The following is a 23534-nucleotide window of genomic DNA, read 5'->3' as shown; positions in this document are numbered from 1 at the left end:
GGTAGGGCCATTTCTCGCACGTGAAGTCATGTGATTCTGCCTCAAAAGAGGATCCACGCGCATAATCTGGCGGATCCGATTGGAGCAAGCTAGCCTTGCTGTTTGATCCAGCTCGGATTCGAACCGGACAGTAGGGTCTCGCGGGCCGACCGTCGTTGCGCCCAGCCGGCACCCTAGACACTTAACATCATACCTCACAGAACTGGTTTGCCAGTGGAGAATGAAATGACAACATCGGAGGGGAAAACATTAGGGTAATTTGATAGCGAATACACTTGCTTAACACTCATCTCTACACATTCAATTCTAAAAGCCTTGCGGCTCAATGCTAATGCTGGCTCGTAGACAGATAAGGTAGATATATTTAGCCCTCGGACCGCCAGCCGATCATCGGGCACGTTTCTAACACGCAACGTGAGAACTGAAATCTCACCATATACTCATATTCAACACTGGAAGAGTTAGTGTAGAACATGAAGTAAACAAGTGACGACCGCAGACGGACTGCTTCCAGCCAGGGGTGGATGTTGCAACACTATTGGTCTCGTACCATGTACCATGTACCATTTTCACTACGTGTGTTAGCAGTCTAAAATGATAGGTCCAGACAAGCAGAGCACATAGCTCTAACAGCCGACAGCAAATGGACAGTGCTTCATTTTTACAACTAGCTGATAACCTTTCTGTTTGAAGGTAGATTCTGCCGGAATAGCACGTCTCAGCATCAATGCCGACACTTACCTCATCAACACGAGGATGTTGGACAATTGTCTGCAGCATGAGTATATGTGTAGAGAAAAGCAGGAGAGCGAGCGTCAGTGACCACATACTGGATCATGCACTGCCTTTCTAATGATATGTTTCGCACGTCAAGCAATTTCAATCCGAGCAACACTGAAGCCTTATCGGAAGTGATAAGCCGGAGGACACTAAGACCAACCCGGACTAGCGGAAACAAGCTGCTCCGTCACGTGCACAGCAGCCATGGTCTATCTCCGGCTCGATCAGCTGCACCAGCTCCGCTCAACTCGCCTGAGTTGCCATCTGACGGACACCTGACGGACGAACGACACCATGTCCGACTCGTTCACCCTCCCCCTCCGCCCGCTTCTCGAGAAGCGCGAGCGGCCGGACACCCTCCCCCAGGAAATCGCCCAGATCAACGCCCAGTACGGATCCTTCCGCGATGTCACCGAAGAGAGCCTGCGGGCCAAGATCGCCGAGGAGAAGAACAAGGACCCATGGGCGGAGGAGGACGAATCTGAGAAGCCGACCGCCGAGGTTGACACCACGGAACGAATGGACCAGCTGTACAAGCGCCGCGCCGAGATCATACAGTTCGCCATGTAGGTGATGCGAACCCCCCGACCGACACACAGACACGGTGCTGATGGCAGGTGTAGGCAGGCGCACATGGAAGCCCAGTTTGCCGTCGATTTCGTCTCGCTGCTGCTCTCGAAGCACACCGCCCGCCAAGCGGAGCTGTCGATGTCGCCCTACCTGAAACAGGTGGCGCCGATGGGCTCGCTGAACGCCGAGATCGTGAACCCCCCGCCCAAGTCCGAGGCCGCGCTGCAGGACATCAAGACGGTCTCGCGAGGCTGGCGGATCCAGAACTTCAACGCGGCGGCCAACAAGCTGCTCCAGTCGGCGACCCGACTGGAGACTGAGGTCAAGTCGGAAACGAAATACTGGGATGAAGTGCTGGCGGTGAAGAACAAGGGGTGGAAGGTCTGTCGTCTGCCGCGCGATAGGCAGGCTCTCGGGGTGCAGTACGGGTTCCTGGAAGGTATGTATCCCCCACAATGCAGGTTTATAGCCATGCTGATCTTGGATAGCTACGCCGATTTTCCGCGACCGAGGCCTGGCGGCGTTGCGACGGGCCGATGACGGGAGTTTGCTGCTGGATAAGGGATTGATTCCTCAGAAGGTCAGGACGGTCCGCGTGCGGGTTAAGACGCAGGGGCAATTTACTGGATGTTCGAAGGTTTCTTGGTCTTTACCGGATGCAGACTCGATCGAGGGCCGGATTTTACAGGCGCGCGACACGGTCTACGAGGAAGAGCTGTTCCATGAGATGGTACGCGAGGCTCGCATAATGGGCAGCCAGGGCGTGACGACTCGTCAGAACCTCATACAGGTTCCCGTTTCGGAGGAACAGGAGGTTCTGCTGGATCTGGTGGATGTCGACCAGGGCGAACCGGCGGATACCGAGATGCTTTCGAACGAACACGACACCATTGCGGATGCAGTAGCGCACGCGGTCCGCATTCTACTGGCTTACGCCCACCGACAGAACTTACGACGCAGGACGCAGCCCCCGCCCCCGCTGACTCCCAAACGACGACATGTCCCCGAGTACCAGCTGCTGCGTCCGGTGCTGGCATACCTTCAGCACACCGCGCACGTGCGGTCTCTGGAGTCCTTCATGGTTGACATCGTCGGGGTGCTGAAGTCGGCCGGACTTCGTTGCGGCTTCACTTCCGCCCCCTTTTCGTCTGTGAGACTTCCCAAAGTGCACGCTTCCGTGCCCAAAGTGGAGACCCTGGTCAAACAGTTCCTGATGCCATTCGAATCTACGTTCACCGGCAACCTCCTCACCCCCGAAAGCTCCTTCTGCGTCAAAGTCCGGACCAACACCGTCTCTCCGCCATCGGGCACCTTTTATGAAATCACGGTGAACCTGCCGCATCACCCCGAGGTCAAACCCCCCAGTCGCATTGGACTGCAAACTGAAGCAGCCGCCGCCCTCGCCCACTTTATGCTGCTCGATATCGTGACGACCATCTCAAATAAAGGGGCGAAATCGCCGGAGGGCACCAATGCGGGCAAGGGAGTGCTGAGCTGGGAAGCGGCGTACGCGCATCACGGCGAGCTGAGGGCTCTCTCCAGCTCGGGGAACAACAAGAAGATGAAAGTCAGTCTATCGCGGGAGGAGCTGACCGTCCAAACCTACCCCTTGCGCGGGGCGGATGTGTCTGGCCGAGCTGAGAAGGGCAAGTCCGCGAATTCGCGCCACCAGAGTTGGAGATCTGATTCGAGTGAATCGCGACCGAGTCTGATGGAGTTTGTGGAGGAGGTGTCGCAGGATCGGCCTTGACTGCCTAGAAAACAAGCTGTACAGAGACGCGGTGGATTCACATGCGGTAAGAGCAGTGAAGCTTCCACGCAGTCAAACCGTACTGCAACCACCGTGTTAGCGCATCGGAACATACTAAACCTCCCATGATACCCATGATATAATGCCATAAATCTTTCTGAGCTAGGTTCTCCACGACGTAAGCATTATCTGTAGGCAGACGATTGAGAGTGACATTTGAGTTGGAGGCGGTCACTCCTTGCGGTGCGACCAATGAACTCATTCCAGTGGCTCGGGCAAGCGGGACGGGTGAATGGAAGGCTTCATGTGGATGATGAGTTGCACAGGGCAATGCGTGGGCTATGATGCAGCAGTGCAGAGACGATGATGTTAGATATCTCTAAAAAATTCAGCGGTTGAGCGAGCAGGCAGCTGATTCTGGCGGAATCCGAAGAGTGACCCCCACCTTGATTCCGTCCCCAGTTTCCCCCCGCATTTCGATGGGACCACCACGGCGACGCTTGACAGTGCGTGAAGGGGGGCTTGTGGACAGTCTCTAGAAGCGAGATTTAGACCTTTGAGGATGAAAGATGCTCGTGTACTATGAGATACTGCACAAGAATTGATCTTGGACTCAGGATCGTCTCCCTTGTGTCCTCGTCATGATCCTCCGGGGACGTACAGCAAGAACTATAGCCCCCATGAACCGAGGCTGGTGGCCGGTCTGGGGCATTACATAAGTCAGCGGATCCCGTGAGAAGACGCCGTAATTTACCTTGCCAATACACACTCGGCCGCCTGTCAATCACCCAAAAGGGTCCCGCATACCGGTAATATACAGGTTGTGACCCGCCCTCGGTCGGGTGAGCTGCCGTCGCTCTGCTGCCGAGGCTTTTCCCCGACTTGGCCGGCCTGATCGTCTCATGTGGTCTTCCTCTTCCTCCTCTCCCACCGGCTGCTCTCTTCCTTCTTATTCCTCCCCCTACTCTGCCTCTCGCTGTTCTACTTTCTACCTCACGAACACTAACTCACCTCTCTTCCCTTACCCTCTCCTTTCCAGTCACAACCGTGAGGGATGTTTACGGCTGCGAGCAGAAGCCGCCTCCCCACTCTCCTACGGCCCCGTCTTCCCCCCACAAATTCACTTCTCGCCAGATCCGCCGTGGTAAGACCGTCTCTCTTCGCCATAAAATAGCGACTAACGTGTCTCGTGCGTAGTCTCCAGTCATGGCTCCCCGGCGCAAGGCCTCATCTGTCCCTGAGGGTAAGCGAAAGTCTGCCGACTCTCCAGCAACAAGATGGCTAACGTGCATTCCGACACAGGCTACACAGAGGATCTCTCCAAAGGGAAGATGCTCCGCTTCGAAGACTCACTCCCCCGATTGCCCGTCCCTTCGCTAGAGGAAACCGGCCGGCGCTACTTAAAGTCCGTCCACCCCCTGGTGTCCGAGGCGGAGTACGAGCGCACCAAAAAAGCGGTGGAGGCATTCGTGCGTCCCGGTGGTGAGGGTGAGCCCCTGCAGGAAAGGCTGCTCGCCCGCGCCGCCGACCCCAAGACCAAGAACTGGCTTCTGGAATGGTGGAACCACGCGGCGTACCTCGCCTACCGCGACCCGGTCATCCCCTACGTTTCCTACTTCTACTCGTACCGCGACGACCGCGCCCGGCGGGACCCCGCTAAGCGGGCCGCCTCGGTCACCACCGCCGCACTCGAGTTCAAGCGCCAGGTGGACTCGGGCGAGCTGGAGCCGGAGTACATGCGCGGCCAGCCCATGGCGATGAGCTCGTACGAGTACATGTTCAACTGCTGTCGGATTCCCGGCGATGGGGTGGACTACCCCCAGAAGTTCCCCGCCCAGGACCACGAGCACATCGTGGTGGTGCGCAAGAACCAGTTCTTCAAGGTGCCCTTGGCCGTCAACGGCCGCCCTTTGAACAACTCCGAGTTCCAGCGCCAGTTCGAGCGGATCTACCAGATCGCCCAGCGGTCGCCCCCGGTTGGCGTGCTGACGGTCGCCAACCGAGACTCGTGGGCCGACGCCCGGAAGAAGCTGCTGGCAGCTCACCCGGCGAACGAGCAGGCGCTGCGGGACATCGAGTCGGCCGGGTTCGTGGTGTGCTTGGACGACGCGTCGCCCGTGACCCTGGAGGAACGCGCCCACCAATACTGGCACGGAGATGGCGCCAACCGCTGGTTCGACAAGCCGCTGCAGTTCATCGTCAACGACAACGGCACGGCCGGCTTCATGGGGGAGCACAGTATGATGGACGGCAGTCCCACCCACCGCCTGAACGACCACCTCAATAGCCTGATCTTCGCCAACAAGATCGACCTCTCGGAGCAGGCGGTGCGGTCGGACCTGCCCGACCCGCGGCCGATCAACTTCCACCTCAACGGCGAGGTGGAGGAGGCGATCGAGGCCGCCACCAAAGAGCACCGGCAGCAGATCTCGAACCACGAGTTGAAGGTCCAAGCGTACCAGGGCTACGGCAAGGGGCTGATCAAGAAGTTCAAGTGCAGTCCGGATGCGTACGTGCAGATGATCATCCAGCTGGCCTACTACAAGATGTACGGCAAGAACCGGCCCACGTACGAGTCGGCGTCGACCCGCAAGTTCCAGGAGGGCCGGACGGAGACGATCCGCACGGTCTCGGACGAGAGCGTGGCCTTCTGCAAGGCCATCAGCGACCCGGCCGTTGCTCGGGAGGAGGTGGTGCGGTTGTTCCGCGCGGCGCTGGCCGCCCACTCGAAGTACACGGCCGAGGCCAGCGACGGCCGGGGCGTGGATCGTCACCTGTTTGGACTGAAGAAGTTGGTGAAGGAGGGGGAGAAGCTACCCGCCCTGTATGAGGACCCGGCTTATGCCTACAGCGGTTCGTGGTACTTGTCCACCAGCCAGCTGAGCTCGGAGTTCTTCAACGGCTACGGATGGAGTCAGGTGATTGACGATGGGTTCGGCATTGCCTACATGATCAACGAGAACAGGTGAGTTGCTCCCGTCACTGTATGGCCAGGCCATGACTAATGTGTGTAGTCTGAACTTCAACATCGTGTGCAAGCGCCTGGGCGCGGAGCGCATGAGCTACTATCTGAACGAGGCGGCTTCCGACTTGCGGGATGTGTTGATGCCTGATCTGGCTGCTCAGAGCGAGAAGGCGAAGTTGTAGGATACCATAGATAGAGTGGGATTTGTTCTGGAGATATATCCTTGTAGATCATGAAGATCATATGAACTGAGTTTTGAACCAAGCATGATGATTGTGGCACTGCTGTAATCTGGACCAATGACCCTGTTGTGGTCATTTGATACATGTACGGAGTACTTTTATGTACTGTAATGATTTACTTGTCCCACCCCCACCACTTGCACTGGAGAGTAAGACTTCCCGGGGGAGAACCCCCGGACCCCCCTTTCTTTCAGCTTCCCAGTAACACTCAACCCTAAAACACATGATCAAGGCTTCCTGGGGGAGAACCCCCAGACCCCTCTTTCTTTCAACTTCCTAGCAAAACACAAACCCATGACAACAATGATAACGGGCGCAGTGCCACAGTGACGAGTACATTGCAACATACGACAGAAAGCTGGACTACCACGCAGAGCAGGAATGCCACACGTCATATCCGGCGCATTTCTCGGCGGGATGGATGCAGCCGTGTCTCTATCTAGAGGCCAGAAAGTGGCTGCAGAAGTAGGGTGCTTGAAGGAGCACTGGACAGTAATGTGCTTACACTCAGCCGAAAGTAGTTGCAGCTGACGGAATGATCAACCCTGCCGATCGCATTTGTGAAGTGCGGGGTGAGCTGAGCTACAGTTAAATATGAGATAGCGTACCCCTCACTCGCATTCTCCTCAATCCAACCTCGGTGTACCACCTGCCACAAGACAGTCCATTCCCGGTCTATACAGAATATCACCATGGCTCAGAAATATGAACTCCCCTTCAAGGTAAGTACGGTAGAATCTTCTCACTAGCATCGACGAAGACTGAGATGGACAGCTCGATGACCCGTCGATTCTCCGCTTTGACTCCTTTGTCAACAATGAGTGGAAGCCCGCAAGCAGTGGGGAGAGATTCGAGGTTATAGGTCTGTCTCTTACATTCTCTGCTATAACTTCACATACCCTCTCTCAAGACACTCTTCAGACTGCATCAGAATGTTGTTCGGATGTTCTGGATTTACGGGGCAGACCCCGCACCCCCTCTCTTGCCTACACGATGCACCTACACAGATACTTCTATAATATTTTGAGGATAAACGAGGGGAGACCCCCCCGGATCCCCCCTCTTCTTCAGTGCATCACCTTGATACCCATATATCAGACCTACACATATACATCCTTAATGCTTACGGGGGAACCCCCCCGTACCCCCCATCTCCGCTCCCCCAACTAACAGTGTTCAGACCCCGCAACCACAACCCCCTGGACCAGCATCCCCACCAACACCGTCACCGACATCCCCAGCTACACGCACTCCGCCTCCACCGCATTCCGCACCTTCCGCACCACGACCGCGCGGCACCGCGCCCAGCTCCTCCAGAACTGGGACACGCAGATCCGCACGCACCGAACGGACCTGGCGCGGATCCTGGTCCACGAAACCGGCAAACCGCTCGCCGAAGCCCTCGGCGAGATCGACTACGCCCTGACCTTCACCTGGTGGTTCGTAGGCGAGCCCGAGCGCATTTCCGGGAGTATCGCCCCCGCCGCGATCCCCGGCCGGCGGATCCTGACCGTCAAGCAGCCGATCGGCGTGGTGGCGGCGCTGGTGCCCTGGAACTTCCCGGTGGCGATGGTCGTCCGGAAGGCGGCGGCGGCGGTCGCGGCGGGGTGTACGATGATCGTGAAGCCGTCGCCGGAGACGCCGGTCAGCGCGCTGGTGCTAGGGGAGCTGTCGCGGCGGGCCGGGTTTGCACCGGGGGTGCTGAATGTCCTCACCACGGATCTGGAGAATACGCCCGCCGTGAGCGAGGCGCTGTGTCGCGACCCGGCCGTCCGGAAGGTCACGTTCACCGGGTCGACGCGCGTCGGGAAGCTGGTGGCCGGGTACTGTGCGCCGGGGCTGAAGAAGATGACGCTGGAGCTGGGCGGGAACTGTCCGTTCCTGATCTTCGAGGACGCCGACCTGAACCAGGCGCTGGAGATGCTCATGGCGCTCAAGTGGCGGCACGCGGGGCAGGCGTGCATCACGGCGAACCGGGTGTACGTGCAGGCCGGGGTGTATGACCGGTTCGTGGGGATGCTGAAGGAGCGCACCGAGCGGCAGATCCGGGTGGGGAACGGGTGGGAGGAGGGCGTCACGATGGGCCCGCTGACCACGCCCCAAGGGGTCGAGAAGGCGCGGCAGCACGTGCAGGATGCCACGGCCAAGGGGGCGACGGTCGTGCTCGGCGGGGACACCGTCCCCGGCCCGGGCTATTTCTTCCAGCCCACCATCCTGACGGAGATGACGGCCGACATGCGCGTGTCGAGCGAGGAGTCGTTCGCGCCGATTGCCGCGCTGTATCGCTTCGAGACCGAGGAGGAGGCCGTCGCGCGCGCGAATGATACCGCTATGGGGCTGGCGAGTTACGCTTTCACGAAGAATGCCGACCGCTTGTGGCGGTTGTTTGAGAATCTCGAGGCCGGCATGATTGGGTTGAATACCGGGTCGTCGTCGGCGGCGGAGGCGCCGTTTGGCGGCGTTAAGGAGTCCGGGTATGGCAAGGAGAGTGGGAAGGAGGTGGCGGTGAATGAGTATCTGGTCACCAAGACGGGGACGTTGACGGTTGATGGGCATTATTAGTGTTTGGGGGTGGACGTTGGGTTTTGATGATGAGGATGGTGGTGAATAAGGAATTTGATGGTGTATGCCTACGTAGTGATGAGTGGCAGGCTGATATGCTTGCTCGGGTTCACAGCGCTTATTGTATATCGGCAGAGTAGGTCTGAACATCAGATATTGCGTACCACTGGACTCATTGATATTGCTTCGCGAAATAGCTGACTGCCCAAACTCCGTTGGTTTCCCCTTCATGTAAACCATGCTATTGCCAGGCCATCGCACACGTCCACTGATGCGCCTTCTCCCTGAGCAAGAGCATGTGGAATGGCGCATACATGCTGCCATGAAATGCACGGAAATGGTTGGCGGTGCTCGCTTGGTATTGGCAGGGCACCCCGTATGGATGCTTTACATACTCAGTAGTCTTTGACTCCGCATTGTTAAGATGTCCATTGACAATATCACGTCTGATCTAGAAATCTTGACACTAGAAGAGAAACACTCCGAGATACCGCACCCACCATGTAGGCATCAAACCCTCAGATTGGTAGTAAGTAACGATGTATTTATTGTACTAGGCCACAAGGGGGGAAGAGATAGGGCACCCTATCCTCTAAGCCGTACTCGAGTCCCATGTCGGAGGCCAGTGTAGTTGATATGATATTCACCAGACTGCGCAGACAGAAAGTCCCCCTTATTACAGGGTCAACAGTCTTTTTGACGGACATTCCGATGGACTTGCAGGCCTACTCTCCTCGTGTCAGCAGCTTTGAGGGTATCGATAGCCAAGCTGCCCTCCGAAAGCCTGAAACCATCAATTCATCACTCATCCACGTCCTCGACACCTCTCTCGGCCTTGTGCTTTGCAACATTCCTTCGGTCCCGAGCTCACCAGATAACAGTTAAGAGTCCCGCGAGAGGCTGAGCTATCGACGTGTCGCTCTGCGCCACTCTCTCCGCCAATACCCCGCATCGTGTACTCTCCTTCAGTTGTTCAATTGGATATGGTCACTCTAGCCTTGCATTAGTGCTTAGGCCACAGCCTTTCGTTCTTTGTTGAAGGAATATAAGCCGGACACCTGCCCCTTCTCCGTGCACAGAACAAACCCCCCTCCCCCCTTTGCAAAGGTGGGGATTGAAAATATATTTGCCTCGAAAGGGTTCAGGCCAAGGATGTCGGGGATAAATGGCATCACCAATTCGCTCCTGTCCGCCACCAACGAGAACAACCTTCAGCTTGCATCCTTGAATTTCGACTTCACCCTCTTGAAGTTTGAGGCGCCCCCGGAGTATCAGCGCCTAGGCTCGCTGTTATCAGCCGACCGCAAGAAAGATGCCGAAGAGGGGCCGGTGCACGTGACGGCGCGTCGGCTTGGGGCTTTGTTCGAGGAACTCGTTCCCCGAGCTCCATTGCTGGTCAAGGCCTTTGGCACTCGCGTCTCCGAAGTGGTGGAGACTCCCGGTATCAGCCCCCAAGGCTCTATCCTGCACGGTCCCTTTGAGAGATACGTGGGCGCTGATGGCACGGCACTCTGGGCGGCAGCGACGTCCGGTTTTGCCTCTATTGCCATCTGTCTCCTGGCATGTCTTCTGGCACGAACCTGGGACGCCAAACATGCCACCGCGCTGTGGGTCGAGCTGGTGGACCAGCGGAAGCGTGAGATTGAAAAAGCATTCGAAGAGACGAGTCTGGTTTCGCCCGCCGCCCTCTTCAGCGCTCGCCAGGGCATCTCGCGATATGAACTAGCCCAATGGGATAACAGTGCGCGGTCGTGGTTGCGGAGTGCGGATAAAGCGAAAGCCTTCGAGGTCACGCAGTTCAGTCTGATTCAACGCAACATCGACCTTCCATTACCCTCCCACTCGACGACCTATGTGAACATCGTACATGTCTGGAAGCAAGCCATGCAGGGCCTGGAGGCACTTCTATCAGGGACGCCCTTGCTAGTCAGCGACGGCACGTTCCTTCTTGCGTTCTCGTCCTGGCACTTGTTTCCCGACCTGATTGTCCTCGGACAGGAGACGAAGAACGCCTCTTTCCGCGACAAGCTATTCCCCCCGGGCGGCAAGGCAACGATTGGCGCTGAACCCACGTCGGCAAGAAGCCCTTTTGGCGGGTTGCAATGGTCACTGGCTTTCTCCCATCTCAAGTTCTACGGAGATCCGGTTTTGGCCCGGAATGACCGTGACTTCACCCGAGTCACGTTTCACGAGCTGAGGCTGGTCGTGCTGGGGAGCCTTCTCAATTCATGGCGGGTCAGCGTCCGAGATCATCCGTCCATCGCGCAATGGTTCCTGGACATCTGGTCGCTCTTGGGCACGGTCCCGAATGCAAGGGATAATCTCCCATGGATGGAGCATCTCGTCGAGGCGGCGCAGGCCCTGCTTAGTACTGATGATCGGGAAAAAGAGAAAAATTCGCAGCTAGTCCAATATGGCCAGAGAAGAGGGAAATCGTTCTTGGTGGACCGCTCCGACTCCGTCCTGGCCCCTTTCTTTGGCCTAGGGAACCCACTAACAGCCAAAGCTCTATCCGAACGAACAGACAGGGACTGTGGAGTTGAGTATCTTCGCTCTATGGCGAGGGCCCTAGGCCTGAGAGATTCTTCGACGCTTATATGTTACAATCTCGCTAAGAGAAGATCCAACGACGGGTCGAGTCCTACTTCTTATGTTGAGATCGCAACAGCTTTTCCATGCATGCAGGAATCCCGAAAGCGGGGAGCGGATGGCGAAGTGCTGAACTACCCTGCGCATGCCCGGTGGTTATTGGCAAGGTAGGCAGTATCCCTCGGTATCTGAGCTCTTGTTTTGAGTGTACTGAGTGTAACCTCCCGTTCTTGACCAGCAGCACATCCCACTCTTCAGGCGATTTCCTTGCTCATGAAGCCATGATGTCCAAGGCTTGCGCAGCGATAGGCGAGCGGTTTTCATCGCTCGTCAGCAAGTTTGGGGTTGAGCTCAATGAAAGGTTTAGCTGGACGGACCCGCCGGCTCCTTTCGGGCGCAAGGGGCAAACATCCCAACACTCGTACCATCTGGTTTTCGGCAATCAGCGACTGGGCCTGTACACCGAGACCCCGATGGACAACGACCTGCAACAAGTACAGCTCCAGGCGGAAGGTTTAGCAACTCAAAGCCCGAGCCCCCGAGTGGCGTTGCAGAATTATGCTCGGGCGAGTCTCTCGCCTGTGCTCCTTGCCGATTACTTCGCTGCTCTAGTCGACAAAGGGACTCGAAAGCGGTTAAGCTCATCTCGGGATACCTTCGAGTTACGATATGAACGCCACGCTCCTGGGGTGCAGTTTTCAACGTCCCCGTGTAAGTTCCCTATCAACCTCTGCAAGTCGTTGTTTGCTTTCAGCCTGGCAGCGGATGTGTATAAGAACATCGAGGGGGCGACGATCCCGCTGAAGGTTGTCAGCAAGCCCTTGTATGAGTGCCTGTGGCTGCCGAGTCCCTTTTACCTGGAGTCTCAGGCCAAGGACCTCAGCGACGTTGACGTTCGGTTCAACTACAGCGAGCCTGCCTTCATCCCTGCCCAGCCGCAGCCACTGGACCTGCCCCAGGCGTTCTCCTGCATCGCACGGTTCGAGAGCGGAGCCTGCGACGTGGACCCAGCCGACCTGGAACCGGCACTCGCCCTAGCCTCCGGAGACTCGATCTTCGTGGCCGCGGCGGTTCTCAGCGATCCGTTCGACCGGCCCGAGCCACACCTCATCCGACGGATCGTGGGCAATATCGGACGGCCCGGGATCAGCGTCCTCGTGGCCCCGCAAGACCCCAAGATCCGCAAGCCCACCGAGTCGTTCAACATCATCGCACACGCCCCGTACGACTTTTGCCGGGAGGACAATTTCCGGAGCACCTCGCTGCATCTCTCCTTCACCGAGTGGACCTTCCCCCTGTATGCCGAGGATGAGCGGACCATCGACCAGGATGTTATGATGGTGGAATCGGTGATCTCTGTCCTCGACCGCGGGCGATGGGTGGCCGACTTGGACATTCGCGGCATCGACTTTGAGGGCCTGCCGCGCATCACCACGGCCCCGTGTCAGGGCCATGGGCCGATTGCCCCCTGCCCACACCAGGATCACCTCCCTCCCGTCGCGGACGATGTGGCTCATCGTGATTATTTCTCCGTGGACAACTGGGATGAGCTGCTCGATGCCCCCGAGGGCTCGGGGATCGTTCGTGCGCACGGGAACTGGGCGGCCCGCCTCGCGGCCGTGAGCATTCTGTCCCAGCAGGGACAAGGCCACAGCATCGGAGTCTTCGGTCCCGAGCGGGTCTGCTTCCAGTGCTACCAGGCGGAGCAGAGCCACATGGATGTGGATGTGTTCGAGGAGCGTGAGGCACCGCTTCCGTCCTTTTGCATCGATTAGGGTTGAGCGGCTTGGCGGGGGCCCGTTCCATGAGCCGTGCGTACAGGTAAGTGTATATGGCGAGACATGATACACGTCTATGGAAGTAAGACAGATCCCGAAATACAGAGCGCAATATATCTATGCTCTCGCTCGGCGTTCTTCGTCGACGGTAGGTGTTTCTCCTTTACTTCGAGTCATGCTATCTCCCAATTTGAGCTAGCCTAGGTGTAAATTGTGATTCTCGGCTGGTCGCCTTTCTGTCCGGTCGACTGGCCTCAAAGGGCCCACCGCCAAGGGCGTTACTGTACATACAGGTGGATTAGACGGTTGCTTTTATCGGATTGCTGCACGCTATTCAATACTCAGTAGATGCTACATATCCCCGGGGAGTAGACCCAAATCGTCTCAATGATATAGCCAGCATGGTTCAATCCACGGGCCCGCTCGGAGCATTCATCATTGGCACTATGTCTTATCCGTTTGTCTGGGGAAAAGTGAGCCTTGCTGGCGTCAATCGTTCTGAAGTGTGGGTTGTGCATGTCCAGTCGAGGTGCTGCTGTATAGCCTCCATCACCAAGTCCAATCCACACCCATCCATCACCCACCACACATCCACAGCAACCTACCACGAACCTCACCTCTTAGCTTCAAACCGCACACCCTAGCACAATTGACTAGCAGGATCTCAGCCACAATCGATGACCTGAAGAGGCAATCCCGGTAGTCCGGACAGCATCGTGGCCGGTATGCTCTGATGTACACCGTAGTCGCGAGCACTGACGCCTAGCCCAACACCGACACTGACACCAGCCCCGACAACCGGGGCTCTGTTGATCAGACATAAATACTCTGGCATGCGACAGCTTATAGATCAAGCATCAAGCTCAACCTTTCAGCCAAGCACGTCTTCTTCCGACTTTTGGTTATCATCCCCAGTGACCCTGTATCCATCGCGAGATATCAAGATGACCCGCCCCCTGAATGTCGGCATCAAAGCCATCGAGATCTACTTTCCCAACCGCGTAAGCTGTCTCCCCTCACCTCTCCCAGGTCTCGTCAGGTGTAATCTAACGCAATGATCCGGAGGAAGTATGTCCCCCAACCCGACCTGGAGAGATACATGCACGTCAGCGCCGGGAAACACACGATCGGCCTGGGCCAAACGAACATGAGCTTCTGCGATGACCGCGAGGGTAACCCCCATCCCAGCCCTCATCCGCAACCCCACGAGCTAGCACCTAGCTAACCCACCGGTGTCCCCCTGGTTCCCGGAAGGACAGACATCAACACCCTAGCCCTAACCACCGTCTCCGCCCTCCTCCACAAAAACACCATCCCCGCAACCTCCATCGGGTATCTGGGCGTCGGCACCGAATCGCTCCTCGACCGCTCCAAATCCACCAAAACCGTGCTCATGCAGCTCTTCGCCCCGGACAACCCGGACATCGAGGGCGTGGACTCCTACAACGCCTGCTACGGCGGCACCGCCGCGCTGCTGGCGGCCGTCGCGTGGATCGAGTCCGCCGCGTGGGACGGGCGCGACGCCGTCGTCGTCTGCGGGGACATCGCTGCGTACGCGCGGGAGGATGCTGCCGCACGGCCCACGGGCGGCGTGGGGTGTGTTGCAATGCTGGTGGGCGCGGACGCGCCGGTGGTGCTGGAGACGGGGGTCCCGCGGGCGTCGTATATGCGGCATGCGTGGGATTTCTTCAAGGCGGATTTCGGGCGGGAGGCGGCGGTTGTGGATGGGAGGCTGTCGGAGAGGTGTTATCTGGAGGCGGTGGATGGGTGTTATCGGGGTTGGGTGCGGAAGATGAGTGCCTTGCAAAAGGGGGGGAGGGAGGGGGAGGAGGTAGCTGGGGCTGGGGTTGGGGTTGGGGTTGGCATCGACGCCTTCGATTACTTTCTCTTCCACGCGCCGAACTGCAAGCTCGTGGCCAAGGCGTATGCGCGGTTGCTGTGGAATGATCTGCTGCGCCGCGGGGAGATTCCGGAGGAGCTGCGGCCAGTCAGTCTGGATGACGAGAGTACCCTTGCGGATAAGGGTCTTGAGAAGCAGGTGATGGCGCTGGCGAGATCGCGCTTTGAGGAGAGGGTGCAGCCCGGTCTGCTCGTCCCTACCCAGTGCGGGAACATGTACACCGCCAGTCTGTACTCCGGGCTCGTGGGCTTGCTGGCTTCCGTGCCGAGTGAGCGGCTCCAGGGGAAGAGGATTGGCTTGTTCAGCTATGGGAGTGGGCTGGCGAGTACCCTGTTCACGCTGGTGGTGCGCGGGGATACGAGTGTGATGGCGCAGAGGCTGGATCTGCACAGCCGGTTGGCGGCCCGCGTGTCGGCGGCGCCGGAGGTGTGGGATGAGATGTGTCGGTTGCGGGAGGCGGCGTTTCAGCGGAGGGAGTATGGCCCTCGTGGGGAGGTGGGGGATTTGCTTGCGGGGACGTATTATTTGGAGTATGTGGATGCGAAGTTGAGGAGGCGGTATGCGGTAAAGGCTTAGGGGGTGTGGGGGAGAGATGTCTGGGTTAGTGTGTATGTATGAGGATGCTGCTGCTGCTTGAGCTTGAGGTGTTTAATGTAATGAATGGAAATGAGTTGAGCTTTATGGTAATGTTGGATGGCGAGAGTTCCCTATACTTAGGGCACTTAGGGCAAAGAGTATATTGTGAGCGAGCGGGTTGCAGTAGAGATGTAAGCTGTACCCTGTTTGCCAAAGTCTAACCCACCCCAGACTGGCAGACAGGATTACCCATGAATCAAGAAAGACATCTGCGGTCATTGCTGGTAGCGAGTCTGGTGTGGTGTTCTGACAGGCCCGAGTCGCACAGCACCCATGGTTCGGATCGTACTCGAGCATCTTGACGTCAGCATGTGAAGCGTCAAAAGTCAACCTCACCCATTCCCATAAAGAGCCCAGTGTGACAGACCGACTTCCGTAACCCATCACAAACACCAACAACTACATACCAGATCATCTCACCACACAGCCAATCCATTAAACTTGTGAAATCAACAATCCACCCACAATGTGGCGCACAACTTTCAAAACCTCCCGCCCTCTCCTCTCGCGGGGCATAAAGCCCACAACCCCAACCCACCTCCCTCTCCTCTACAAAACCGCTTCCCAGCGCTCCCCGCACACCTCCCCCAGCTCCAGCTCTAGCTCTAGCTCCAGCTCCAGCCCCAGCCCCAGCTCCAGCTCCAGCCCCAGCCCCAGCCCCAACCCGGCCCCGACCCCGTCCTCTGCCTACCTCTCGAGCCACCACCGCAACCGCCACCCGGAATCCGACCTGGACCGCCACCTCCTGCGGCCGGAGTCCTACGAGACCTCGAAGAGCGGCACCGACGACGCGGCCGCCCACCACCCGTGGTCGTTCGACCCGGCCCTCACCGACCCGGCGCTGGAGGTGCTGGCCTCGGACGCCGAGTGCGCCCTCGACGACTACCGCGAGGACGACCCGCTGTACGTCAGCCCCGGCAACACGGAGGTCAGCCGGTTCCTGGACCCGATGGCCGGCGGCGCCGCGCACAATGCCGTCAAGCCCGGGTGTTCGGGCATGGGGTGGACGCGGAAGGCGCATGTGTTCCGGGTGCGCACGCAACCGGGGGAGAGCGGGTGGGGGAAGGGGTTTGAGCGGTATGAGCGGGTTTTGCGGGAGATTCGGCGGAGGAAGGCTGCTGAGGGGGGTGGTGTGGAGAGTGGTGTTGGGGGGGCTGGAAAGGAGGGGAAAAGGGGGAAGGGGTGACTTTTGTGTTTGAGAGTGGTGGTGGTGAGTAGGGTGGGAGAGGATAGGGTTTGTAGGGCTGGATGGGAAATTCCGTGCTTTACTATGCTTGTTTTGTGGTTGGGGTGGAGTTGGTTGGTGTTGTGGTTATACTTGGTATATATGCTTGGATTATATCTCTTTTGACAGTAGGGTGGTCTATTGCAGTGGCATTTATGTAAGGAACATTCGACATGCGATGTGCATTGTTTATGTATGACTGTTCACATTACCTCTGTATAGATGCGAGAATTCCTATTCTTGAAAGGTAAGATGTTGGCAGGGTTAAGTAGGGCTGGCGTATCACCCCATTACCTGGGTTACTCTCTTTTCTACTCACAAATACTGTATGAATAGGTATGGCAGAGACCATCGAAAACCGGGCGATCCCACTAAGAATAAATTAACGGTAGTCTAGACCGCCCACCACCCAGTCGAGCCAATGTGCAAGGCCGGGCTGGGGCCAACGCCACGCGATCTGCATCCATTACGTCACGCCACGATCCGGATTCCACCCCACGGCATGCCCCATTGTCAGCTTGACATTTAGTGACATTTAACGGACTCTCAGACTATGCAGAATGAATGGGCATGAGTCATGTTTCTGGTGAAGATGCGATTAGTTCAGAAGAAACTAGGAGGGGTATATTGAGTCTACAATCAAAGAGATGCAAAGATTCTAGATTATGTACATTTCTACTTGACTAAGTATGTACTATCCAGCTGTAGGAAGGGGGTTAGTGGCAGCCACACTGTACCACTGCATACGTATTCACGCCACTGTCCGTCATCACTGCAAATGTTCAGACATCTCAGACGCAGGCCTCCAGCCTTGCCCCGATACGTCACCCGGCGGGACCTCCAATTAAACTCGTGGGCACGGACACACTCTGGGTGGCTTGATCAATTCTCCGAGATGTGAAAAGTGGAGCCGCCCATGATCTCATCCGCCCCAGCAAGGATTGTATGTCTTTGTCTTTGTTCGACGACAGTGACAGCCAGGTACTGAGTTGACTGACAGGGGAGGGGGACAGGGACTAACTACCAGGTAGAGTGGAGTATCTCCTAGTCACTGACCAGTACACATATACACAACAGTGTTAACAATATCGCACAGTCGACCCTGCAGCAAACGAAATCAATTCAGATGATTGTCTTGCAGCCACCATCCTTTTATACTACCACTCCTGCACTCTCCTGCTCTCCTGCACGCTGATGTCGCTGCAACCCCAACAGCAGCTGCATCCCGTCCCGCTGCCCTAACACGATATACGTCTGACAATCGAGGGCCTCATCCCTGCACAACCTGACGCAATGATGATTTAGTGTCGAGCGCCTCGAACCCATCGCAATGCTTCCTCCCCCTCCTTAACCCCGAGCCAGTTTCGTATCCTCGGCCGAGGAAGTGGATCCGCGATGATGAAAAAGCCAAAAAAGCACGGCATTTACACCCACTCCACCGGAGTCCCCTCTCCACCGCTCCACTCCAATGTACAGGTACTGCACGCCGTACTCCAATGCACTCCAATGCCCTGGTGTCAGTACTCCATACTGAGTAATGCAGCATGTCCCTGTCTCCATGCCCTTTCACCACCCACCACCCACCACCCACCACCCCTGCATCACTGCCTGCAGCCCGCAGCCCACTCCCACCCCAGATGTGACGCGTAGGGCTTACAGGTCGAACTGGCTTGGCTTGGCCCCAGCAGCACAACGCTCGTAGCGCATGACGTAGGTGGATAGAGCTGCAAACTACACACACATCGACATCATCACCATCCTCGTCACGATACACAAGATGCAACATAAAAAGGGAGGGATGTCGGGACTCGCTGGGGTTGGATTCTAGATTCAGAATTGTTCTTTTCGCAACTACACCACAGCCCCATCCACGACTTGTATATTAGTTTACGGTTCACGATTCCCTACTTATCTACCTACCTACCTAATAACGAAGCACACTGCACGAGGATTTCATTCGACACGATACGACACGATACGACACGGCCTCAGCTAGCTTGTTTGATTCCAGGCGGAGGGTTTAGTACAACTACCACGACGACCACTCCTACATACTACTACAGTACAACAACGACGATCGACGCGCAGTTGCCTGTTCGGGACCACTGCCCTATACGCCTGCACTCATCCAACGCACCTTCCTATTTCGCTCAACCATACCATCTCCCATCTCCATCACACACCACACACACCACACTCACCACACATCTCATCTCACTTAACCATCATCCACTACCATTCACTACTCATTGATCATCCCCCTCCTCCTCATCATGTCCTCCCCCTTCATCAGCAAAGTCTCCAAGCTGAACCTCAGCCCCGACTCGCGCAAGGGCACGCCGCCCAAGCTCCGCCGCGAGCAATCCGGCGCCACCGAGCAGACCGAAGAGGACCCTAGCGTGCCCACCACCCCGACCCCGAAGGGCAAGGCCTCCGCCGCGCGGCACCAGTCCGAGCAGCGCGACTCGCCCGTCCCGGCGCCCAAGGAGGCGTCCGCTTCGGCTTCTGCGTCGGGCTCCCGCGCCCAGAGTCGCGTGGGCCGCAGCGAGAGTGAAGCCGAGCAGCCTCAGGAGGAACAACCTCAGGAGGAGGAGCAGCAGGAACCGCACGACGAAGAAGAGAACGGGCAGGAGCAGCCGACTCCGAGTCTGAACGGCGGACCCACCGAGTCGCACCCCGAGCACCTCGATCTCTCCGTCCTCAAGGGCCTGGAGGTCGGCGAGGACGGGCTCATCCACGACCAGGACGGGAATGCGATTGGTCGACTCGTCGAGGGCAAGCCCGAGGATCTGGTCGGCTATACCGTCGGCGACAACGGGGAGATCCTCGACGAGGATGGCGATCTGATCGGCGTCGTCGATGTTCTGGCGGAGGCGTTCCAGAACCAGCAGGATGGCGTCGATGCTAGTCAGGTTGGCGGTCAGGATGAGGACCACGAAGAAGAGGAGGAAGAAGGTCAGCATGAGCAGACCAATGGGATCGTCGATCAGGCTGCCGACACCGTCGGCCAGGCCGCGGACACTGCTACCGCTGCGGTGAGCAATGTCGCCGACTTGGCCGGGAAGGCTGTCTCGGAGTCGGGCGACATCAAGGACGATGCCGGCCAGACTGTTGGGAAGCTCGTCGAGGGCGAGCCGGAGGAGCTGGCGGGCAAGGTGCCCAACGACCAGGGCGAGATCCTCGGCGACGAGGGCGACGTTCTTGGTCGCGTGGATGTCGCTTCGCAGGCGAAGGAAGCGGCGGGAAGTGCCGCCGGCTCCAGCAAGGCCGCCTCCCGTGAGTCTGGCGAGGATGCTGAGCAGAGAGGCAGCGTCGCTGGTACGGCTGCCTCCAAGGCTACAGGCTCTGCCGCCGGCAGCGCTGCCGACAAGTCCAAGGCCGCGTCCGGCGCCCAGCCTGAGGACGAGCAGAGCACCGTTGGCCCGAAGTCCACTGCGGACAATGTCTCGGCGGAGGAGCTCACCCCCGAGGACGCCGTTGGCGAGAAGCCTGAGGCTTCCGAAACTGACGAGGCGAAGGGAACCGTCGCCGAGAAGTCCGAAGCGCCTGGTACAGAGGCTGACGAAGCCAAGGAGACTGTCGCCGAGAAGTCGGAAGCCCCTGGCTCGCAAGCTCCAGGAACCGAAGCTGCTGGCACTGAAGCCGACGAGGCTAAGGAGACTGTCGGTGACAAGTCCGAGGCCCCTGGCTCTGAGGTTGCTGGCACCGAGGCTGAGGGTGAGGCCAAGGAGGCCCCGGAGGAGGCTGCGGAGGCGGCGACCGAAGGTGTTCCTGAGAGTGCTCCGGAAGATACCGCCGAGGAGAAGTATGAGACCGCTCAGGAAGAGGTCCCCGAAGAGGCCCCTGAGGTGGCCCCTGAGGAGGCCCCGGAGGAGGCAGCCGAAGAAGGTACAGAAGCGGAGAAAGAGCTTCCCCCCATCTCCTCCCTGGAGGGCCTGCGGTGCAACAAGCTGGGCAAGATCATCAACCCGGCCACCGGCAAGCCCGTTGGAGAGCTGATCGAGGGTGATGCGAAGAAGCTCGCCTCTCTCGGTGCTCAGCTTGACGACAAGGGCCAGTTCTGGGACAACCGCGGCAACGTCATCGGCCGAGCCCAGACCCTCGCTCCTGAGGAGTACCCCGATGAGCCACCTTTCGGCGGCTTGGAGGGCCTGCATGTCGTCGAGGACGGCTGGGTTGAGGACCAGAACGGCAAGCGCGTCGGCAAGATCGTCGACGGCGACGCCAAGAAGGTCCTCGGCCGTCCCGTTGACGAGGACGGTGATGTGACCGACAAGCACGGCAACGTTATCGCCAAGGCGGAGTACTACGAGGCTCCCGACGAGGAGCCCGAGCCCGAAGTCGAGCCTGAGAAGATCGACCTCTCCAGCCTCGAAGGTCTCACCCCCAACAAGCTCGGCTATGTGATCGGTCCCAAGGGCGTCCCCATCGGTCGGGTCGTTGAAGGTAACCCGAAGGAGCTGGCCGGAAAGGAGATCCACGATGGCCAGATCTACGACGGTCCTAAGCCCATTGGGCGGGTCGAGCTGATCCCCGAGAACGAGCGCGAGAAGAAGCCCGAGGGACCGTTTGCCGGTCTGGAGGGCCTCGTGGTCAACAAGGAAGGATTTGTTGAGGACGAAGAGGGTAACATTGTCGGCAAGGTGACCGAAGGTGATGTGAAAAACCTGCGTGGACGGGCTGTCGATGAGGATGGAGACATCATCGACAAGTTCGGCAGCGTCAAGGGCCACGCCGAGCCCTACGAAGTGCCCGAGGAAGAAAAGCCCGAGGAGGTGGATCTTTCTATCCTTGAGGGCAAGGTCGTCAACAAGGCCGGTAACGTCGTGGACGGGCAGGGCCGGGTCTTCGGTCGTGTCGTCTCTGGCGGCAAAGGATTGGCCGGACGTAAGGTTGACAAGAAAGGTCAGATCTGGGGTGACGATGGCAAGGTCATTGGCCAGGCTGAACTCGTCCCCGGAGCCGACGAGCAGAAGCCCGAGGGCCCATTCTTTGGCTTTGACAATGCGGTCGTCGGAAAGGACGGCGTGGTCACCGATGGCACTGACCGTATCATTGGTCGTGTGATCGAGGGCGATGCCAAGCGCCTGCAGGGCCGCAAGGTCGACGAGGATGGCGACATCCTCGATAAGAACGGCAACCCCATTGGCAAGGCCGAGCGCTGGGAGCCCGAGGAGAAGAAGCGCAATGTCAACCCCATGGCTGGCCGCAAGGTCAACAAGGAGGGCGAGGTGCGCGATGCTGATGGCAACCTCATCGGCAAGTTGACCTCAGGTGATCTTCCTTCGTTGATCGGTAAGGAGATCGATGACAACGGCTACGTGGTGGACAACGATGGCAACAAGATTGGCGAATGTACCTTGATCGAGAACATCCCCGAGCCCGAGCCCGAGCCCGAGGAGCCCGAGGAGGAGGTGCAGGAAGAGGAGCCCGGTCCATCTCCCGAGGAATTGGAGGCGAAGAAGAAAGAGGAGGAGGACCGTCAGCTGGCCAAGAAGATGAGTGCGATTGTTGGATCCACCTTGGACCGCCTTCGTCCTATCTGCAAGATGATCTCCGAGGTAAGAATCTACCCCGAGACGATGGTATAAGACTGATTGCTAACATTGCCCAGCACGTTGACAAGGCCGACCGCACTCCGAAGGAGGAGCTAGACGAGGAGCAGCTGGTCAAGGACGTCAAGCCTCTCCTGGAAGAGGGTGGCCAGATTCTTCAGAAATGCAACGGCGCGATCCGGGCCCTCGACCCCGACGGACGCATCGCCGCCACTGCTAAGGCCCGCGCCGCCTCGCACGAGGCTTCCCCTGAGGAATACGCGCTGGCTGACCAGCTCAAGGAGCTCACCGACACGGTGCTGCGCACGATTGACAACGGCAAGAAGCGTATTGCTGGCATGCCTCACGCCAAGAAGGAGCTCAATCCCCTCTGGGGGCTGCTCAGCGAGCCTCTCTTCCAGATCATCGCGGCTGTCGGCCTGCTGCTGAGCGGTGTGCTTGGTCTGGTGGGTCGTCTGCTGGAAGGTCTGGGACTGGGACCCCTCGTGAAGGGCCTGCTCGGTGGCTTGGGTCTGGACAAGCTGCTCAGCAACCTGGGATTGACCTCGCTGACCGACGCCCTGGGCTTGACTGGCCGCAAGAAGAAATAAAGGTGGAGCGCGACCCGTGGTTGAGACTGTGATCTTATATCTTTTGTGGTGTTCTGTGACGACGAGCTTGATACCTGTAACGTTAGCTGATGTCTGATGTTTGATTTCGACAATTTGAATGTCTTTGTATTGTGTGAATTGGCAGTGTCGTGTCATTGGTAGTGTAGTTTGCCTCGATTAAAGATCGACATAGTTACGAAGGGGGTGTTCTAAAAGTGCCAATAGGCAGACACCCCGCAGGGTGTTATCTCGCACGATCGTCCCGGGAGGCAAATGGGATAAGTGGATCTTTCCGGAAAGTCGCCTTCATCTTATCGCATCCCAGTCTTTCGTGCAGGGAGGAAGATGGTAATGTGGGTGGTCACGTATGATTAGTTGAAGGTCTGTATGAC

At 58.0% G+C, this 23534-nt stretch overlaps 7 protein-coding genes across 7 annotated transcripts; all 7 read left to right on the top strand.

Annotated features, from left to right (window-relative positions):
• Positions 1-1044: 1044 nt before the first annotated feature.
• Positions 1045-3246, top strand: BO86DRAFT_342262 (mediator of RNA polymerase II transcription subunit 17). Its single transcript, XM_025669109.1, has 3 exons — positions 1045-1346; positions 1404-1789; positions 1839-3246. Exons 1-3 carry the CDS (start codon positions 1075-1077, stop codon positions 3098-3100), a joined length of 1920 nt encoding a protein of 639 aa, XP_025525873.1. The 5' UTR covers positions 1045-1074; the 3' UTR covers positions 3101-3246.
• A 790-nt stretch (positions 3247-4036) lies between these two features.
• BO86DRAFT_365679 (carnitine O-acetyltransferase CAT2) lies at positions 4037-6386 on the top strand. The gene is made up of 4 exons (XM_025670067.1): positions 4037-4244; positions 4298-4343; positions 4403-6065; positions 6115-6386. Exons 1-4 carry the CDS (start codon positions 4155-4157, stop codon positions 6245-6247), a joined length of 1932 nt encoding a protein of 643 aa, XP_025525872.1. The 5' UTR covers positions 4037-4154; the 3' UTR covers positions 6248-6386.
• Positions 6387-6637: 251 nt separating this feature from the next.
• On the top strand, positions 6638-9030 carry BO86DRAFT_342256 (NAD-dependent succinate-semialdehyde dehydrogenase). The gene is made up of 3 exons (XM_025669108.1): positions 6638-7029; positions 7082-7169; positions 7488-9030. Exons 1-3 carry the CDS (start codon positions 7000-7002, stop codon positions 8867-8869), a joined length of 1500 nt encoding a protein of 499 aa, XP_025525871.1. The 5' UTR covers positions 6638-6999; the 3' UTR covers positions 8870-9030.
• A 939-nt stretch (positions 9031-9969) lies between these two features.
• On the top strand, positions 9970-13540 carry BO86DRAFT_390602 (uncharacterized protein). Its single transcript, XM_025672432.1, has 2 exons — positions 9970-11625; positions 11697-13540. Exons 1-2 carry the CDS (start codon positions 10022-10024, stop codon positions 13231-13233), a joined length of 3141 nt encoding a protein of 1046 aa, XP_025525870.1. The 5' UTR covers positions 9970-10021; the 3' UTR covers positions 13234-13540.
• A 79-nt stretch (positions 13541-13619) lies between these two features.
• Positions 13620-15712, top strand: BO86DRAFT_365674 (hydroxymethylglutaryl-CoA synthase; the record flags this gene model as incomplete). The annotated part of the gene is made up of 3 exons (XM_025670066.1): positions 13620-14237; positions 14306-14408; positions 14496-15712. Exons 1-3 carry the CDS (start codon positions 14070-14072, stop codon positions 15710-15712), a joined length of 1488 nt encoding a protein of 495 aa, XP_025525869.1. The 5' UTR covers positions 13620-14069.
• An 84-nt stretch (positions 15713-15796) lies between these two features.
• BO86DRAFT_411173 (uncharacterized protein) lies at positions 15797-17203 on the top strand. The gene has a single exon (XM_025674561.1). The coding sequence runs from the start codon at positions 16239-16241 to the stop codon at positions 16956-16958; it is 720 nt and encodes a 239-aa protein (XP_025525868.1). The 5' UTR covers positions 15797-16238; the 3' UTR covers positions 16959-17203.
• A 2067-nt stretch (positions 17204-19270) lies between these two features.
• Positions 19271-23278, top strand: BO86DRAFT_365671 (LEA domain protein; the record flags this gene model as incomplete). Its single annotated transcript, XM_025670065.1, has 5 exons — positions 19271-19531; positions 19598-19894; positions 19988-20243; positions 20553-22558; positions 22612-23278. The coding sequence occupies 5 exons, from the start codon at positions 19271-19273 to the stop codon at positions 23140-23142; spliced, it is 3351 nt and encodes a 1116-aa protein (XP_025525867.1). The 3' UTR covers positions 23143-23278.
• Between the last annotated feature and the right edge of the window lie 256 nt (positions 23279-23534).

Source organism: Aspergillus japonicus (genome assembly GCF_003184785.1).
Source record: "Aspergillus japonicus CBS 114.51 unplaced genomic scaffold BO86scaffold_39, whole genome shotgun sequence".
Lineage (NCBI taxonomy): Eukaryota > Fungi > Ascomycota > Eurotiomycetes > Eurotiales > Aspergillaceae > Aspergillus > Aspergillus japonicus.
The sequence above is the reverse complement of the archived record's forward strand: the minus strand, read 5'-3'. Positions and strand labels throughout refer to the sequence as shown.

Bases quoted from the DNA above. Each gene is read 5' to 3' on its own strand.
- BO86DRAFT_342262 (XM_025669109.1), top strand. From the start codon at position 1,075: ATGTCCGACTCGTTCACCCTCCCCCTCCGCCCGCTTCTCGAGAAGCGC. The intron at 1,347-1,403 runs GTAGGTGATGCG...TGGCAGGTGTAG, and splicing joins GAGATCATACAGTTCGCCAT to GCAGGCGCACATGGAAGCCC. The intron at 1,790-1,838 runs GTATGTATCCCC...GATCTTGGATAG, and splicing joins GCAGTACGGGTTCCTGGAAG to CTACGCCGATTTTCCGCGAC.
- BO86DRAFT_365679 (XM_025670067.1), top strand. From the start codon at position 4,155: ATGTTTACGGCTGCGAGCAGAAGCCGCCTCCCCACTCTCCTACGGCCC. The intron at 4,344-4,402 runs GTAAGCGAAAGT...ATTCCGACACAG, and splicing joins GGCCTCATCTGTCCCTGAGG to GCTACACAGAGGATCTCTCC. The intron at 6,066-6,114 runs GTGAGTTGCTCC...TAATGTGTGTAG, and splicing joins TACATGATCAACGAGAACAG to TCTGAACTTCAACATCGTGT.
- BO86DRAFT_342256 (XM_025669108.1), top strand. From the start codon at position 7,000: ATGGCTCAGAAATATGAACTCCCCTTCAAG. The intron at 7,030-7,081 runs GTAAGTACGGTA...TGAGATGGACAG, and splicing joins AATATGAACTCCCCTTCAAG to CTCGATGACCCGTCGATTCT. The intron at 7,170-7,487 runs GTCTGTCTCTTA...AACAGTGTTCAG, and splicing joins GGAGAGATTCGAGGTTATAG to ACCCCGCAACCACAACCCCC.
- BO86DRAFT_390602 (XM_025672432.1), top strand. From the start codon at position 10,022: ATGTCGGGGATAAATGGCATCACCAATTCGCTCCTGTCCGCCACCAAC. The intron at 11,626-11,696 runs GTAGGCAGTATC...GTTCTTGACCAG, and splicing joins GCCCGGTGGTTATTGGCAAG to CAGCACATCCCACTCTTCAG.
- BO86DRAFT_411173 (XM_025674561.1), top strand. From the start codon at position 16,239: ATGTGGCGCACAACTTTCAAAACCTCCCGCCCTCTCCTCTCGCGGGGC.